The sequence below is a fragment of the Rhinolophus hipposideros genome (assembly GCF_964194185.1).
Source record: "Rhinolophus hipposideros genome assembly, chromosome: 17".
Taxonomy (NCBI): domain Eukaryota; kingdom Metazoa; phylum Chordata; class Mammalia; order Chiroptera; family Rhinolophidae; genus Rhinolophus; species Rhinolophus hipposideros.
The window spans coordinates 6,677,218-6,694,890 of record NC_138063.1 but is presented as its reverse complement, the minus strand read 5'-3'; the positions used below and the strand labels follow the sequence as shown (position 1 = coordinate 6,694,890).

Below are 17,673 nucleotides of genomic sequence, written 5' to 3'. Positions count from 1 at the left end.
CTGAGTCTGGGAAAAATTAACTTCTCCAAGGTCTCACACCTGGTCAGAAGGTAAATCAAATCCCTTTTCACTATACTGTGTTTCCTGTTTCCTTCTCACTTTGTGGAGCAACAAAAGAAATTACAGAAATTTTCTTTGAAGAGTTATTAGCTATTCTAAAATCAGTAATAATGGCTAAAAGCAGCAGTAAATAGGGAAAGGATTAGTTGGTCTGACTTTAATGTATAATAAAATGGGAAAGAAAATGTTTTTGTATTCAAGTTAACTTCTGGTATGATTAACAAGATGTGCTGGTGTTTGTTTTTTTTTTTTTAACTCTGTTGGGGAGTGGGAGGGGGAAGCTCAGAGTTGTATTTAAGCCAGAACAGTCCCCAAGGTAATCAGAACACTCACTCCTCGCTGTACAGAAAAAAAAATATGTTATTTTCCATTTCTTTTACTAGTAGGTTCAATCTGCTCTTATAAAACGTTACATGTGTTTTTCTAGTTTTTTACTTCAGTTTATCATTACTTTTATAAAATGCTTAATTGACTTATGATTATAGATGTCTGAGAATTCTTTTGATTTGTAATGGAACAAACAATCTTAAAACCTAAAAGAAATTTGAATATGGGTTTGTTTTCTAGAGTTTATGCAACAGGACTCAGTGGGAGACTTGGGACTCTGAGGTCAGATCTTATATGCTGCCAAAGATTGTTAGAAATTTAAAAGGAGATCTGGCTTTCATAAACATAATGAACAAGCGGAACTCAACATTTGAATTTAGACTTCTTCCAAAATATTAGTTACTTTCTTTTTCACATTTTCCATTTTAATTTTAGCATTGGAATAGCAAAATAATTGTCTTGATTCTATTCTTATGTGTCCTGAATTTTTGGAAATGGAAATAAATATGTTCAAAGATGACGGGGTAAGTGGTTGGATTTTGTGTTTTTTTTTTCCCCCAAGACCAATTATCTTTGTGTTTTTAATACTCATTATTTTGAAGCAGGGTAAGAGAGTTTTGTTAGTTATCTATTTAAATTTAACATTTTTATAAAGACAAGAAAGATAACTGTTTATATTTTCAAGCAAATGATCATCATTTGTGTGGATGTGTGTGTTTGTGTGTGTGTGTGTGTGTGTGTGTGTGTGTGTATGGACAAACAGGACAATTGACAACTTATCAGAAGACTTGTGAAGGGCTTTGCAAACCATTTGTTTGCTGAGCCTCATTTCTGTCAAGAGATGTATAGTTGATAATGAAATTCTGATAATCTGAAGGTGATTGTTTCAATGAGCATTAATTTCATAAAACAAGGAAACATCTGGAGAATTTAATCTGGGTGGTTGGATAACTAAAGGAGGTATCAACTAGTGCATCGTGGTATGTTCTCTTGTACTAAAGAGACACTATTAGAGGGGGAAAAAACGCTAAATTTTTAATTGTATGTCATATATATAAATTTCATCAAATGTTTTATTGGAATTAAATAAAACAAGTTACAGTGTGTTCACTCATTTTATCTGGAAAAGTTTATGAAAAATTGTTATCACTTCCTGGTATGAAATTATCATCTTTATAAATTATTTTAAAACAATCTTTGCTGAATTTTAAAGACTTTTTTCTTAAATATCTATCACTTATTCATTTATTCATTCATTTAGCAATGAATGTTTACTTAATATTTGTGATTTGATTGATGAAACTGAAGAATTTAAGAGATTTCAATGCCGTTTTCTGTGTGTGGAAAATAAGCACTACTGAACTTAAATAAGGGCCTGTTACATAGAAAGCTTTTCTCAGACTATTGTACTTTGCATTCAAAAATGGAAAATAAAAATCTAAATAATTAGTAGTCACTTTTTTACTTTTCCAAAAGCAAAACAATATGTTGCCCTTTAAAAAAGAATACTTTTCAATAAATAAATTTGTTAGAATATCAAAATGTAAAAATAAGCATGCCCATTTTTACTTATCACTGGAAAGGAAAATTGTATGTATTGGCTTAAGTCTACCATAGAGTATAGCAACTTCAAATCTTTTGTAATTATAAGGATTCATGTGCTCTCACAACACATTTTCGGAACGTGAATCTGTACCCCATTCTCATTTTCTCATTTTAAGTCAATAAAGGCATTGTTGCATGTCAATTTCTATTTCCTGTTAATGATTACTTTTTCAAAAGGCCAAAACACACTAATGGAAACCCAGGATATTTCTGCCTTGTTGGTCTTTGATTTCCTAAATATCAGCAGAAACTGTAAATGAATTTTTCTGACAATTCACGTTTTTGGTGAAGACTGCAGTCTTGTAGCTATTTTAAAGTAATCTGTAAAAGATCTTTTCTCTGTTGTCAAACTAAGTGCAACAATTTAGAGGAGTGGTTAATAAACGGAAGCTGTCTATGGACTCTAAAGTTGTATGTGGATTTCAGTTAAAGTATAATGGACAAAAAAAGAATAAAAAGTAATTTTGTTCATTTGTGGCTATCAACCTGATTATATTCCTCATTTGCTTGGTTTGTGATGGTTTCCTCCCTTTCTGGGTTGGTTACATAATGTGCTTCCTATAAACTAATGGCACGGGGTTATCTCTTGTGATAACTTTCAAAAAGACCAGCCCATTTTGTCTATGTCAACATGTCTAATTTAAACAATAAATAAAATATTTCTTATATTCATTCCCTTGAATACAGCGTATTTTCAGTGCCATGGACACTTTATATTTTGATGTTATCTGAAGAAACACCATAAAAGGAATTTACTCTTAGTTCTCTGATTGGCATTTGGATTGAGATTTACTGGCTCCTGTTTCCTCGTTTTATATCCTTTACTTTTCCCATTGAGCCTGACTTTAATTGGTAAATTTTAATATTTCTTTTCTTAAGTACATATACATTTGTGTAAAGTTACACAAAATTGTGATGGATGACGATAATTGATCATTTGAGAAGGTGATTTTACTAGTCGTGTTTTGTGTTTCCGTATAGCTGCATAACTAATTCTGCCAAAATTTAATAGCTTAAAACAGCACTTATTATCTCAGAGTTTCTCAGGTAGGAATCATATGTCTTCTGGCTACAGGTCTCTCCAAGGGCTGCAATTAAAGTGTCAGCCAGGGCTGCAGTGGGCTTTGGGCTCCACTTGGGGTGGCCCACTGCCAAGTTCCCTCACACACTCGCGGGCAAGATGTAACTTCCCACGAGCTGTTGGCCAGAGGCCTCCCTCAGTTTCTTGTCACACGAACCTCTCCAGAGGAAAGCTCCTGACACGGCTCTTGGTTTCATCAGAGTAACCAAGAGAAGGTGCAATAGAGAGAGTGCTAGCAAGATGGAAGTCTCATTCTTTCATAAGCTAATTTCAGTCACTTTTGTAATCTGATACTTTTGAGGTTGATACCAAAAAAAGGAATTCACCATTGAGACAGCAAAGGACTTGAGCATAAAAATGCCCTAATTTGATGCATAATTTTTCAATCTCCCCTGCTTTTAGGTACCCATATACTATGAAGTACTTACTACTCAAAAGCATAATCATTCGAAAAAGATTCCTATGGTTTAGGCGAGCAAAGATAGGTCAAAGTATGAGAAAATTACTCTTTAAAAATATATACCTTTCTTATTTTGCATTTTTCTCTTGGTTTCTCACTTTTCCTGGCTCCAGAATGCAAAAACCAATAAAAACCTCTTTACTCTCTAATATGTAGATTCAGTATTATTTATTACAAAAATACATAGTAAACATTGACATTTTAATTTTTAGGGTACAGATATTTTGAAATAGTAGGAGAGAAGTTCAGTTTCCTTAATATTAGAGTGGAAATCTCATTTGTCTTTGGGGTAGTTGAAGTCCCTGACTAACTTATTCAAATGTTTTGTGTTACAGAAACTGCAAATGTTTCGTTAAATTCTTTACCCTTAAGGTTTAGACTCAAGAGTGATTTAAAGGAAATTCCATCCATATGTTTATAATTTAATATGTTAGACTGTTTTTTTTTTAATTTTCTGTATTTGATGCACAAGAACTCTCTTGAGCTGCTTCTTTCGGGGATCTTTTAGCCAGAGTAGACTAAGTCGCAAACCAAAAATTTCAGTTTGGAATTCAACATACATCAATGATGGATAGGTTTTGACCAATACCAAGAAGTTTTCTCATTTTGACTCTAAATGCCACAGATACAGAGTTGGAGATGACTCGGTGGCATTGAAGGGCATTGAACATAATTCAGAGTCAATAACTTTTCTTCCTTTTAAATTTTACTTTATTTTGGAAGAATAGTTCGTATTTTTGGTAAATCTATAAAATTTCCTTATCTTACTATTTAGTATTTAATGAGAGTGAATGTTCAGTGAACTATTTCAACCACACAACTTTATCTACACCAGATCTGTCAAACAATTTTTAAATCTCTAGTCTTTTAATGTCCAACTCCTGTTCTTTTTTATCATAGCATAAACCATGTTGAATAAGCATGCATGATTTGGATGTAAAAATACAATCTTAATGTATAGTAGTTATTATGAATTTATGGTTTAAAGTGAAATAAACACTTATTGAGGAGTTGATATTCTATGGAGATATTTTATATTTTTTGAACCGTAAAAAGATTTTATAAGCATGTGACATGAACCTTTAAAACAACGGCACATAGAAGTTCATATCCAAAACATATTGAACGTAACTATGATTTCCTCTTAAGTCTTTGTTTGTTCCTGTATAATTGTAGTGAAAATGGATCAAACAGAAAAGTGATTTGACATGGAGGAATTATTTTTTCCAAGTACTGCCGTCATTCCTATATATACACAAAAATTTTTCTCAATCCGCTAAATAATATTAAGATCACATACAACTAGGCTAAAAATATATGTGTGTACTGTGTGTATGTGTGTATATACATCGTGCATGTACACACACGTATACATGTGTATATACATATACATGTATAGGTGTGTGGTAAATGTTTTTTGAGGTGGCCTGGGGAAGGCACTTTAAGGGTATCAAAATCTGATTCCTTAATTTCCCTCTTTTGAACAAGCAGTTTATGTGCATGGAGGAGAGCTAGGCTCCAAACGATTATTTTCTGAGGCTAAGCATGTGAGAATCTGGTGCCACCACCTTCTTCTTCGCCCAGTTTCCTGGCCTTGAGGTGTTTCTTTTATAAGAAGCTCCAGAAGGTGGTATTGGCTGCTGAGTGCTGTGGCCTTCTGGATGGTGTTGGGGTTGAAACTAATTCTTTACCTCAGCCCTCACTCCCTAAGTTAAGCGGCCAGGAGACCACACACTTTGCTGTGATGTGTGGGTCAGGATGCTGGCATTTATCCTGAATATTTGTGAAAGAAACTATTGGGTAAAGGGGCCATAGCTCTGAACTTGGAGATGAAAGATCTGACTTAAGCCCTGTGTCTGCCACTTAGCAGGTTTTCTGACATTTGTCCAGGCATCCACAGCTACCCAACAGAACTTCTGTAAGCATCATGCAAAATGTACATTAAAAGTGCCTTTATAATAGATACATCATGCAGTTGTAAAGAGTTATTACATCTGGATGTTGATGTTTGAAATTCTACTGCTAGCATTTTATCCTCTTAGTTTAAACCTTCAATGCCTCTTACAACTTAAATACTCAGAGTGGGAGAGCACCTTGAAATCCAAGGATCTGAGGGAAGAGCGTGCTACTCCCAAGGTCCTAAGGTGGGAATGACCCTGTGGAAATTCAGCAGGACTGGTGCAAGAAAGGAAGGAAATAGAAGGGATGGGATGGTAGGAATCAAGGTCAGGGAAGGAAGCTGGTGCCAGCCCATGTGAAAGTGAGATGGTGGTTAAATTTTTTAGTTATTCTAACTGTAAGAGGGAGGCGTTGATAAGTTTTAATTAGAGAGTTATGTAATCTTATTTAAAATTTTAAAATGATTCTCTGACTGCTGTATACCAAGTAGACAGAGAGAGAAGTATTAGTAGGTATTTCAATAGCAGTGATGTTGACAGGTGCGGTGGCCGTTTCTATGGGAGAGAGGCAATGGAGGTGGAAAGAAGTGCATGTATCTCGGAAATAATTTGAAGGAATGAGATGATGGCACTTGCTGACTCGTTGTGGGTCAGAGAGAAACTGTGTTTTTGAGTTGAGTGTTGGATGGATGGTTATGCCATTTGCTGTAATGTTAACAATGGGAAAATAAAGTGCAACATTCAATTTGGTCAATTTGATTGAAGTTTAGGGGGAGATTCTTATCAGATATCCAAATGGAGATATGGAAAAACTACTGCCCTATGAGAGCCGAGAGCTCAGGGAGGATTAAAGGACTAGAGATATGAACTTGGCAGTCAGTGGCAAAGACAGTGTCATCAAGCTTCGGTATCTCCAATATTTAGAAAGGAGCAGAGGGGAAACAAAGGAGACCAAGAAGCAGGAGGCAGCAGAATAATTGCAAGAGTGTGGTGATAAGGCAAACAAAAGTGTTTGAAGAGCAAAGGATTTTCAACTCTTGACTACGGCTGCAGTCAAGTTAGGTGAGGACAAAAAAGGAACATCTGGTTTGGCAATACTGAGGTCATTCGTGACCTTGGCAAGTGAGATTTTGGTGGAACGGAGTGTACAGATTTCCAGTGGAATTGGGTTGAGGAGAGAATGGGATGTGAGGAAATGAAAGCAGTGAAAATAAACAACATATTAGATAAACTGTCTCTTTTGTCATGGGCGTGGGGAAATGGAACATTACTTGGTGGGGAAGGTGGTAATGGCACAGTCAGTTGGTATGCTGAAGGGAATGATCCGAGAGAGAGGGACAATTCATGTGATACTCATGTGATTCATGTGATACCACCGTTTTACAAAGCTATTAATACCCCCATTTTATAGATGATAAAACTCCTTCACATAGTTTAATTAAGTTTCTAAGGTTGCAAGGTGGTAAATGAGAAAGCAAGAATTTGAACTCATATCTATGTGGTTTCAAAGTCCAGTGTCCTTACACTATGTCACCTGTTGTAGCCTGAATACTAACCTGGAGAGAGGCTCACATCCTAATCTCTGGAACCTGTAACATGTTTCTTTGTATGGTGAAAGAGATTTTGCAGGTGTGATTAAGCTTAGCATTTTGAGATGGGAGAGGATCCTGGATTATCCCGGAGGGTGCACTGTAATCGCAAGAGTCCTTACAAAGAACGAGAGGCAGATCAGTGTTAGCAGTAGGATATGTGGTGATGGGAGGAAAGGGTTGGAGTGATGTGATGAAGGGCTCTTGAGCCAAGGAATACAGGCGATTTAGAGACCAGATAATGGATTTTCCCCTCAAAGCCTCTAGAAGAAACCAAACCTGCTTACACCTTGATTTTTAGCTCAGAGAGATTTATTTTGGGCTTCTGAGCTTCAGAAATGTCAGATAATACATTTATTATTTTAAGCCATTAAGTTTGTAGTTATTTCCTACAGCAGTGATAGGAAACTAATATACCACCTTGGTCATGTTAATTATGCGCAGAATTATCTATTGCCCCTTAGCTCAGGTTAAATTATTTTATCATGGCAGTGTATAATGATTAGACTGAATAAATAAATTAAATACTAACTTCTATATTTAAAATATTGCTTTCCTTGACCATCAAGATAAGGATGACATTCTTACACAACTTCTTGGAGAGGTATTTTGGAAACTTCTGAAGATGACTGTGGCAAATATTTGGGGTCCTAGGCCCTCAGTAGCCCTTGACAAAGAATAGCTGCAAATCTAAGGGCTTCCAAGTAGCCTCTCGAACTTCAGGGGTAGTCTCCTTATATCTGGCCTTTCTCTTGCCCAGGAAAACACCTATCTTGCCCCATCTTTTCTAGATGTTCTCTATCACATTTGATGAACCAGGAATCTTGTATTCTGGGGCGATTGGGCCTTTTATAGAGTTTTCTTTGATTTATAATTCAAAAGAGATTATAATTAATCTCTGCCACCAATGTGGTCATAGCTCTTTATACTGATAATTAAATTCCAGATCATATATAATAAATGAAACTTAAACAATATCAACTCATACATGCTTTATATGAATATCACTCTGCTTCAGCAAGTAGGGTGAATGAAGGCTCCATAGGTATGGCTCACAAAAGTCTAAATACATTTTAAACTGCTGCTTCTGATACCAATTTTTTCTGTTAGTTTTTTGACGGGGGGGATGCATTTTAGCCAATTTGGATTATTAATGTTAATAACGTACTACTGGGAAAGTGAATTTTTTGTTGTTGTTAAAAATTTTTATAACTGCTTTTCAAAAGTAAATATGGCAACCATTTGGGCTGTGTTCTCCAAACTTAACTAGTAAGCCTGTGAAAACTTTCCAGAGACCTAACATAGAGTAGTTTGGAAGCTTTGCACATTCCATCAGATGGGTGTGAGAAAATATTACTGAATCATACTGACATAAAAGAACTTTCTCTTGTTCAGTACAAAGTATAACCAGATCTGGGAAGAATTCTTTAAGAGCAAGTGTGAGTAGGGTACATAGCTTAGGAATTCTGCTGAGGAAATGCATAGGAAAATTGGGATAGTTTGTGGTTTTGTTCACTGAAACTCTGAAATGAACATAAATATTGAAAAATGTTGATGAATTTGATATTAAGTAAAATCTGTAATTTTAACAAATACCTTTTAAAATTCATACCCCCTCTCTCTTAGCGACACCTGGTTTGTAGTGGAACTGTAATAGGAATTGTTTCATAGGGTCATTTGCTCTCATATTGTAAATTAAAGTAATTGTAACTTTGATTTATTGGCTATGTGCTCTTCTGGACTTTATTTTAATATCTTTTTAACAAATATCTATGGGAACAGTTACACTGTCCTTTATATTATTTAAATTCTATAAAATTATAGAAAATGATTTTTATACCCATTGGACAATTAAGTTCATGATCTCACCGTAGAAAAAGTGCTACATAGCTCATTGCTGAATATCACTACAGTCTCCTTCGAAGTATTCCCCTTTAGAAGCTATGCACCGACGCCAGCGCCTAGTCCACCTTTCAAAGCAATTTTGGAACTCTTTTTCTGGAATGGCCATCAGAGCTGTTGTCATATTACCCTTGATGTCCTGAATGTCATCAAAATGTCTTCCTTTCAATATTTCCTTTATCTTCAGGTAAAGAAAGAACTCACTGGGGGCCAGATCAGGTGAGTAGGTAGGGTGTTCCAATACAGTTATTTGTTTACTGGCTAAAAACTCCCTCACAGACAGTGCCCTGTGAGCTGGTGCATTGTCGTGATGCAAGAGCCATGAATTGTTGGCGAAAAGTTCAGGTTGTTTTTGTCTCACTTTTTCACACAGCTTTTCAGCACTTCCAAATAATAAACTTGGTTATCTGTTTATCCAGTTGGTTCAGATTCATAATGAATAATCCCTCTGATATCAAACAAAAGTTAGGAACATCATTGCAATAAGTCCGCGAACTTAATTGTTAGAACTTCTATTCCAGATTCAGGGTCACCTGTCCAACTTTGAAAAGTGGTGGGGTCTTTGACATGACCAGGTTTTCACAGTGTTCTTTCCAATAAAATATGCATTCTGTTCGCCACCTGGAATAGTAGCAAGATTATCTCATATGAAAATAAGATTTGATGGGGCTCTATAATTCCACAACAGCTAATACTAATTTCATTTTTGGCTCAAGGTCTCAACGAATGTTTTGGCTTATTTATTTGGCATTGTTAAGTTGGATTAAATTGCATTGGAATATTGCGATAGTTTTTGGTTTGTTCACTGAAACTTTGGAATAAACATAAATGTTAAGAAATGCTCAGGAATTGAACAAATGTCAGGCTTCCAAACAAATAGGTATTAAGTAGCATAGAATAGGTATAGCTATAGATACATATAGATATAGATATAGATATATAGATATATATACACGTATACTGTGTTTCCCCGAAAATAAGACCTAGCTGGACAATCAGCTCTAATGTGTCTTTTGGAGCAAAAATTAATATAAGACCCGGTCTTATATAAGATCGGATTTTATGTAATTTAATTAGTATAATATAATATAATACTGGGTATAATATAATATAATATAGACGTCTGGGTCTTAAATAATATAATATAATATAATATAATATAATATAATATAATATAATATAATATAATATAATATAATATAATATAAAAGATCTGGTCTTATATTAATTTTTGCTACAAAACATGCATTAGAGCTGATGGTCTGGCTAGGTCTTATTTTCGGGGAAATACTGTTTGTGTGTGTGTGTGTGTGTGTGTGTGTGTATGTGTGTGTACACATATGTATACATACAAACATATATATACATATATACGGCAGAAATATACTTAAGCTGTGAAATCAAATATTAGATAAACTTCCATTATATCTTAATATTTGTTCACTGAATAAGACATTTGAGGAATATTTTTAGGCAGAATTTTCTTAAACCTATTGGCAGCCCCAAGAACTACACAAGAGTAGTTAAATTATGTTATATCCTCCAAGAAATTCTAGATTATCTGAACCTAAATTTGTACTTGGCAGGAAAAGCACTCTAACAGCTTCAAGATGATCGGCCTGCCAGAAAAGAGAAATTTTATTTTTCCAAGGCTCATTACAAATTATACATTGGCACTTTATAAAATGGATTGTGGATTGTGGATTGTGGATTTTGGATCTTTCTTTATTCCTTTATTCGTATTCCAAAGAAGTATGATAAATCGCTTTATACCTCTGATCTGTAAGGTAGTTTTTTCTTCTTCAAACACACGAAAACATTGCTATTGTCTGAGAATGGAGCAATAATGTCAAGATATGATTTGGAGATAGTATTCTGAAATAGTTTATTTTAAAAGAAATGAAGTTAATTTTTATCATTGAGTATTAACCAAGAAAGATATTTTTTTTCAAATAACGTTTTACTTACTGAAAACCTAAACTAAAGAAAAGACATTACATTGATTTGAAACAGTGATACACGGCTGCAACTATACTGGGTAAAAGTAAGAGGTTAAAGAGATAGGAAGCAGTGAAGAGTCAGCTAAAAATAGGCAAGGCTTATCATTTGAAATCCATGCCAATTCTTTAAAATAAAGATAATTTCTATCTGATCAGGTAACACAATTGATAATTTAGTCATGATCTTGGAAAACAAATATATTTGTTTTTAAATGTTTGCATTTGTGCTTGCTGATACTACAGTGCTTTTGGAAAATAAAGTATCTAAGCTTTAAGATACAGGCAACATGTACAGATTTATTTTACATTATTTAGTTGCCTTCTTTGTGCAAGTATTTCCTGCCTCTCTATGATTCAAAAGTCTCACATTCACAGTAACAAATGTGGACTCTAACGGTTTGTATCATTTGCCAAAGTGTATGTATTTTTAAATACAGTACTTAACCATGGGCAAAACTGGAACTATATAGAAATGAGGTCATCACTGTCACAACTGCAGTTTTCATTTTTAATAGTTCATGTTTTCTTGCAAAGCATCCCTAAAAATACATTATTTTTTTATGTTTTAGACACATACAAAATGTATGGTTTTATACCAATCCTTTATGCACCCTTGACAGGCCACATTTTAAAATACAATATGATGTTTTATTTTCCTGAATATTAAAAATGGATCCTTCCCCCCACCCCTTTTTATCAGAGTGTATGGTGTCATATCTGTAGTAACAGCCGTTCCTTAGCATTATGTTTTGAATCTGTGTTAATTTATTTTCTCCTTGCTTATGGCTTTTATTAACATTATTGTGTATGTACTAGAGGTCCTGTACTTAGGCAAAAAAAATCTAAGAAGAGTTTCATTTAGAATTAATTTCCTATAAGTTAATGGAAGGCAATGACTATAAACAATAAAACAAAAATCCCTTTTGACCTTATTTTATTTTTCCCTGATAGTGTAACTTTTGCCAAAAATGCTTTTATTTCTGGTCCACTTTATTCTTCCGATAATATACATAAGCCTCACTTCTGAGAGACTTCTGTAACTAACTCTATAGGTATGTGTTGAATCACAATACACTGATTATTTCTCTCAAAGACAATTGAAATTGATGATCGTTCATTTGATTTATTGCTTTTGGTTAGTAACAAGGTCCCAGGATAGCAGAAGCCATGTTCACTATCACCGCGGAGGCCAAAGTTGGATTTTCTGCTCAGATGTAGGGCCTCTAAGCGATGGAGGAGAGTCCCACTGGCTCTGCCTGAAGGAGGTGGAGCCGGGGGAGTGGGTGTGTGGAGAGAAAAGACGGTGCTAATGAACAGTGGTCAAGCTGCATGAGGGATACTGAGGCGAGGTTTGTGTCTGTAGCAGATACAACAGGGTGTTGGAAGCATGCGGCACTGGGGCAGCATGGCAGAGAGGTGTTTAGAGGGACGGACAAGCCCCAGACTTAGCAGTTCCTTGAGCTGTCATGAGGAGTTCGAATTCACTCAAAGCACAGTGTCAGGGCCATTTGACTAATTGTAGTGTGATTTATGGGGAGATAGTTGAGCATAAAAATATTCAGAATGAAGTCTGCCAGATATATTTATGAAATAGTCTAAAAGATGATCTCCCTATAGTGAAAACACATAGGTTGAAACTATAGATGTTTGATATGGGGAGGCAGTGGCTATGTTTTCAAATTCCCTTCATTCCCAAAATGGGTCGGCTCCTTGGAAGAAGGGTATGACTCAGGCTGCTTCCATTAGAACCCTCAGCCCTAGTTCCTCATCTCTCGGATGGAGAGAATAGCACTGAGTGCTTCACCGAATAATGTTAATATGATATAAAATAGAGATGGCACTTTTATTCAATGAAATTCAGAACTTTTTTGTAAATTTTGTTTCTCTAGTGCTATCCCCCCCCCTTTTTTTTTTAAGTATACCACCATTTCTCTTCCAAAAGACAGAAAAGAAACTGAAAAAATTAATACAATATGCCAAGGTGATATATTAATGACTTGTTTCGGAAAGAGGAAAACTGTCACCAGGCCTAAGAGACAGCATGGGCCAGCCAGTCTGCAGCGCGTCTCCTTTCATAAGTAAGGATAGAGTCAAAGGCAGTTTGTGTAGATTTGTCCAGGACCATCTGTTTAGAAAGTGGCTCAGACAGAACTGGAACCTAGAGTCGGGGGCCCAGTGTCTTACACATTAACCTCCTTTTTAGTGAGAAACAGTGTGGTTAGTAATATTACCTATACATGTATAGCTATCAATTTTTTTATTTGGTTATGTACTATGTTCAAAAGTACCTGGAGTAATCATGGTAGCCTGACTGTATGAACATTTTTTAACAGCTTCCCTGAGGTGTGATTGATACAGAACCCTTCATATATTGAATGTATACAATTTGATAAGTTTGGATATAAGCATGTACCCATGAAACTGATACTGTAATCAAGGTGATAAACATATCCATCACCTCCTAGAGTTTCTTCATGGTCCCCCCTCCATTTTTTTGTGGTGAGAACAATGCAGAAATTAGAGTCAATAGCATTAAAATATTTCTTCATACATCAAAGGCTTTGTGTTACAACCAGTGACAAATACTTCCACAGTCATCTAAAACAAAACATGAAGTGTACACACATATATATATATATAGGGAAAACTAATGATGTAATAAATACACATGAGGATTAAATATCCCGTTATACTTGCTAAAGAAACACTTTAGAGTAAGAACTACTATTCAAGTTCAAGGACTGAATGATTAAACCCAACTCCATTTTGTTTAGTCAGATGTGAAAAAATACATAGTCAATTGGTAGGCAAGATCTCAATGTACCAGAATCCAATTATATAGTCTTCAAAACACTAGTGAAATAAAAGTTAATGAGACATTTTAAAAGACATTACAAATTTATGGTACTGATTTATTTTGAAAAATAGCAAGGATAAATGTAAATTTAATATGCTGAAATAAATTTTCTGTCTTCATTTTGGAATTTCAACTAAAAGGAATGATTCATTAAATAATGAATAATGAATATGTATATAAACATACATAATTGGTGTGTTTTTGATCAAAAGTTCCTTTTGTTCTTTTCTTTTTTAATAGTGGTCTTGGTTTACTAATTATCCAAGAAATGTGGTTGGTTGTATTCTCATTGCCCTCTAAATTACGGTAAATGAAGGGAACAATTGCTCCAAATCAGCATTTGTTAAGATATGATTGAACATATACCAATGCTAAGAAAAGTAATTACAACCATGAACCCATACTATCGTAATAAGTATTACAGTAAGGAGTGAATTTGTTTGGCACCTCTACAAAACACTTGTTAAAATGCGTTATTGTTTTCTACAACTGATAGTGATATACATTTAATATTATATAGTCATATTTTTTACTGAACAGAGACTTATTTTGTAAGTTGGTGGTATAATGAAACCCCTTCAGTTGATTAAATGGATGGTTCACAAAGAGACAGTTTATGATCTGTAACTACATACAAGCAGATGAAAAAAATGAGAGGAATTAATGTCATGCACAGAAAATGGTATTTATACCAGAAGATCTTATTTGATAATAAAAATGAGGAACCTTGCAGAAACACAGAATTTATTCATTTTAAGCGTTTATTTTAAAGATTCTACTTGCTACACCCTCAATATCGCAGTGTTGCTATACTGAATAAATAATAGATGTATATTTTGATTAAGAAGTGTTTACATTTACCAATTAATTTGTTTTTTTGCTATTTTATATTGAAAGCTGTTTTTAATTTCTCCACGAAGCTTTGAAATTGCTAAGACTCTGTTCAATGTTATCTATGCCGCGAAGACTCTTCATTTCTAAAAGACAGTTCATCATTTCCTTAGCTGGGCTCTTAGAGCACCTTGTCTGCTAGGACTCGACACATAATATGTACTGAAGAAAATTGATGAATAAATATGGTTTTATACTGCGAATTATGTATTTTTTCTTATATATGCTCTTCTCATTCTCTGGACTATAAAAATCTTTAAGGACCAGGACCATGTGTTATTCAACATATTTTATTTTTATAACTTAACATAATGTTAACCATAGTAGGAATTAATTCATGTATTGTTAATAGTTAGATATCCTTTAGACTACAAGTGACAGAAAACTCAATGACCATCGCTTTAAGTGAATGTAGGTAATTATTCTTATAGAGCAAGGAAACCAGTGGTATTCATTCTAGGTTTCATGTATAACTCAATCATTAAATTCTTTTCATCTTTCTGTTCCACCATTTTAAATGTTACAGGTGGCTGTTACACCCACCTTCTTTCAGAATCATGTCTTTTTTCAGGCAAGAAGAAAGCAGAGGAAAAAGCGGTTTTCAGTCTGATGTTTTTAAATTTTTGTAGACTGGAAACTTTTCCAGCAGCCTTTCTCTCACCTCTCAGGAGTAGACCCAGGTCATATGCTTCCTAGAGACCTGTGAGTGTTCAATAAAATGGAAGTCGTCACGAAAGATTTAGACCAATCATGATTGAGTCTCTGGGACTGGGGCAGGGGCTTATCCCCTAAGAGATCAATAGATTCTGCATTCAACCTGAACAGATTGTTCTTTAGTTAACAGAGGAAATGGGGACCATTGAGTTGTCAATGGATGACGTATGTTAAAATAAGTATTACATGAATAGAATTAGATTTGTTAAAATGAATTAATCATATCATATGTTCTCCACAATTGCATCTTTATATTTTTATTTTGGTTTGTCTGGCAAGATTCAATATGAGCAATTCCTGTTTCCTTGGGGATAATTACAAATCATAAATTCCTTATATTTTTAGCTATGCTGGAAATGTAAATATGCACTATTGAAAAGATGCATTGTTCTCATCAACTCTTTTTTTTTAATGCAAGCCTTGCTATTAGAATTGCACAGAAAATTCAAATATTAATTATGTTGTCTGTTTTTCTTAGGCCTGAAAAGATAAGTATGAATTTAGATTCCATTTACCGGTTAATTGAGGAAACACAGATCTTCCAGATGCAGCAGTCATCAGTTAAACCACCTTGTGACGTGGTAGCGTCTGCCTCGTGCCCCCGCGATACCTGTAATTCCTGTTTGCCACTTGGTGGGCTACGGTCTCATGCCACTCACAACTACTGTGCTCGCTCAAGCAACGCCACCGAATGGGACATTTGTGAAGAACTTCGCCTGCGGGAACTTGAAGAAGTCAAGGCCCGAGCGGCTCAGATGGAGAAGACCATGCGCTGGTGGTCAGACTGCACTGCCAACTGGAGAGAAAAGTGGAGTAAAGTTCGAGCCGAAAGGAACAGTGCCAGGGAGGAAGGAAGACAACTCAGAATAAAATTAGAGATGACAATGAAAGAATTGAGTGCACTGAGAAAGAAGCAGAGTTTGCCACATCAAAAGGAGGTGTCAGAAGCTAGTGTGACCCAGGACCTGAAGCGTCCTGGTTTTATAGAAATGTCCTATGCACAAAGGGACCAATTTCAAATTGATTCCCAAACATGTGAGTCTATCAGAGAGTGTTTTGTGAAAAGAGAATTTCCTACAAAGGAGAACTCAAATAGTAAGGTAAGGAAAAAACCCTCAGAGGAATCCAGAGATTGTGGCTTATTGAAATGCCCTATATAGAGATGGAGAGGAATTATAAACCTCTCCATTATAAACCCGGTAGTGACTGTGTTTGCGTGGCCTGCCATAACTGAGTACCACAGACTGGGTGACTTCAGCATCAGGACTTAATTTTCCCACAGTTCTAGAGGCTGGAAGTCTGAGATCAAGGTGTCAGTAGGGTTGATTTCTTCTGAGGCCTCTCATTGACTTAGAGATGGCCGGTGTCTCCCTGTGTCTTCACATAGCCTTTTCTCTGTATGTGTCTGTGCCCTAGATTCCTCTTCTTCTAAGTGTTCCATCATGAGGCCCTTCCTAATCACTTCATTTTAACTAAATGACCTCTTTGAGGACCCTGTCCCCAAATACAGTCACAGTGTGAGGTCCTGGAGGAATTTTGAGGGGGCATAGGAATTTTGAGGGGACAAAATTCATCCCATATTAGTGATCTTAAAAGTATTTTTTAGCAAAAATTAACCCAGCATTTTTTTTATGGGAAAAGAAAATATTTGGAGGGATTTCTCTCCATTTATCCTAATTATGTCAGAATAATAAATTATTGTGTGAACATTTAGTGTGGTTTGGGACTGTGGCCTCACAGTGAATTCCTGTAAAATGGGAACCACAGGCAAATACCTTTAAGCAATGCTTCATACTCTTGGAATTTCTTGCTATACTTAGAATCTTGAAGTTCCTGAAAATTCTGCACAAAATAAACTTTTAAAATATTTTATTTAGTCCAGCAGTTCACACACGTATTTATCTATGAATCACTTCCCTTCCTTCAACTTGGTAAATATTATTAACACCCATACTTTGGGAAACTTTTCTCTTTTCACAGGATCAGTTTATATTGTTATTCCATTCTATGTAATTCCATCTCTAAAAACATAAAATTGCTCTAAAATTTTAAGCCTTTCCATGGTATATGGAAATTATGGTAAATATAACCTAAATTTCATTCTAAATGAAAAATTTTAAAAGATTGCAATAATCTAAATTACTTATGCTCATTCAGTCTTCCAGGTTTGTTTATTTATTTATATTTTAATATGACATCTAGTCTGTTAGTCCCATTGTGCATATGTTTGGGAAAATGCTATACATTCTCAAAATTCAATTGTATTTATGTATGCATTTAAATGTAGTG

General features: G+C 35.0%; 1 protein-coding gene across 4 annotated transcripts in view; it reads left to right on the top strand.

Annotated features, from left to right (window-relative positions):
- Positions 1 to 17,673, top strand: part of CCDC102B (coiled-coil domain containing 102B) — a 207,373-nt gene that overhangs the window by 13,208 nt on the left and 176,492 nt on the right. For 3 of the 4 annotated variants that reach the window (XM_081078367.1, XM_081078366.1, XM_081078364.1), the window contains exon 2: positions 15,863 to 16,484. In XM_081078367.1, the coding sequence (XP_080934493.1) occupies positions 15,879 to 16,484 (606 nt within the window). In that variant the 5' untranslated portion in view covers positions 15,863 to 15,878. Of the gene's footprint in view, positions 1 to 734; positions 912 to 15,862; positions 16,485 to 17,673 lie in introns of those variants that run through there. The other variant, XM_081078365.1, reaches the window with a different exon arrangement.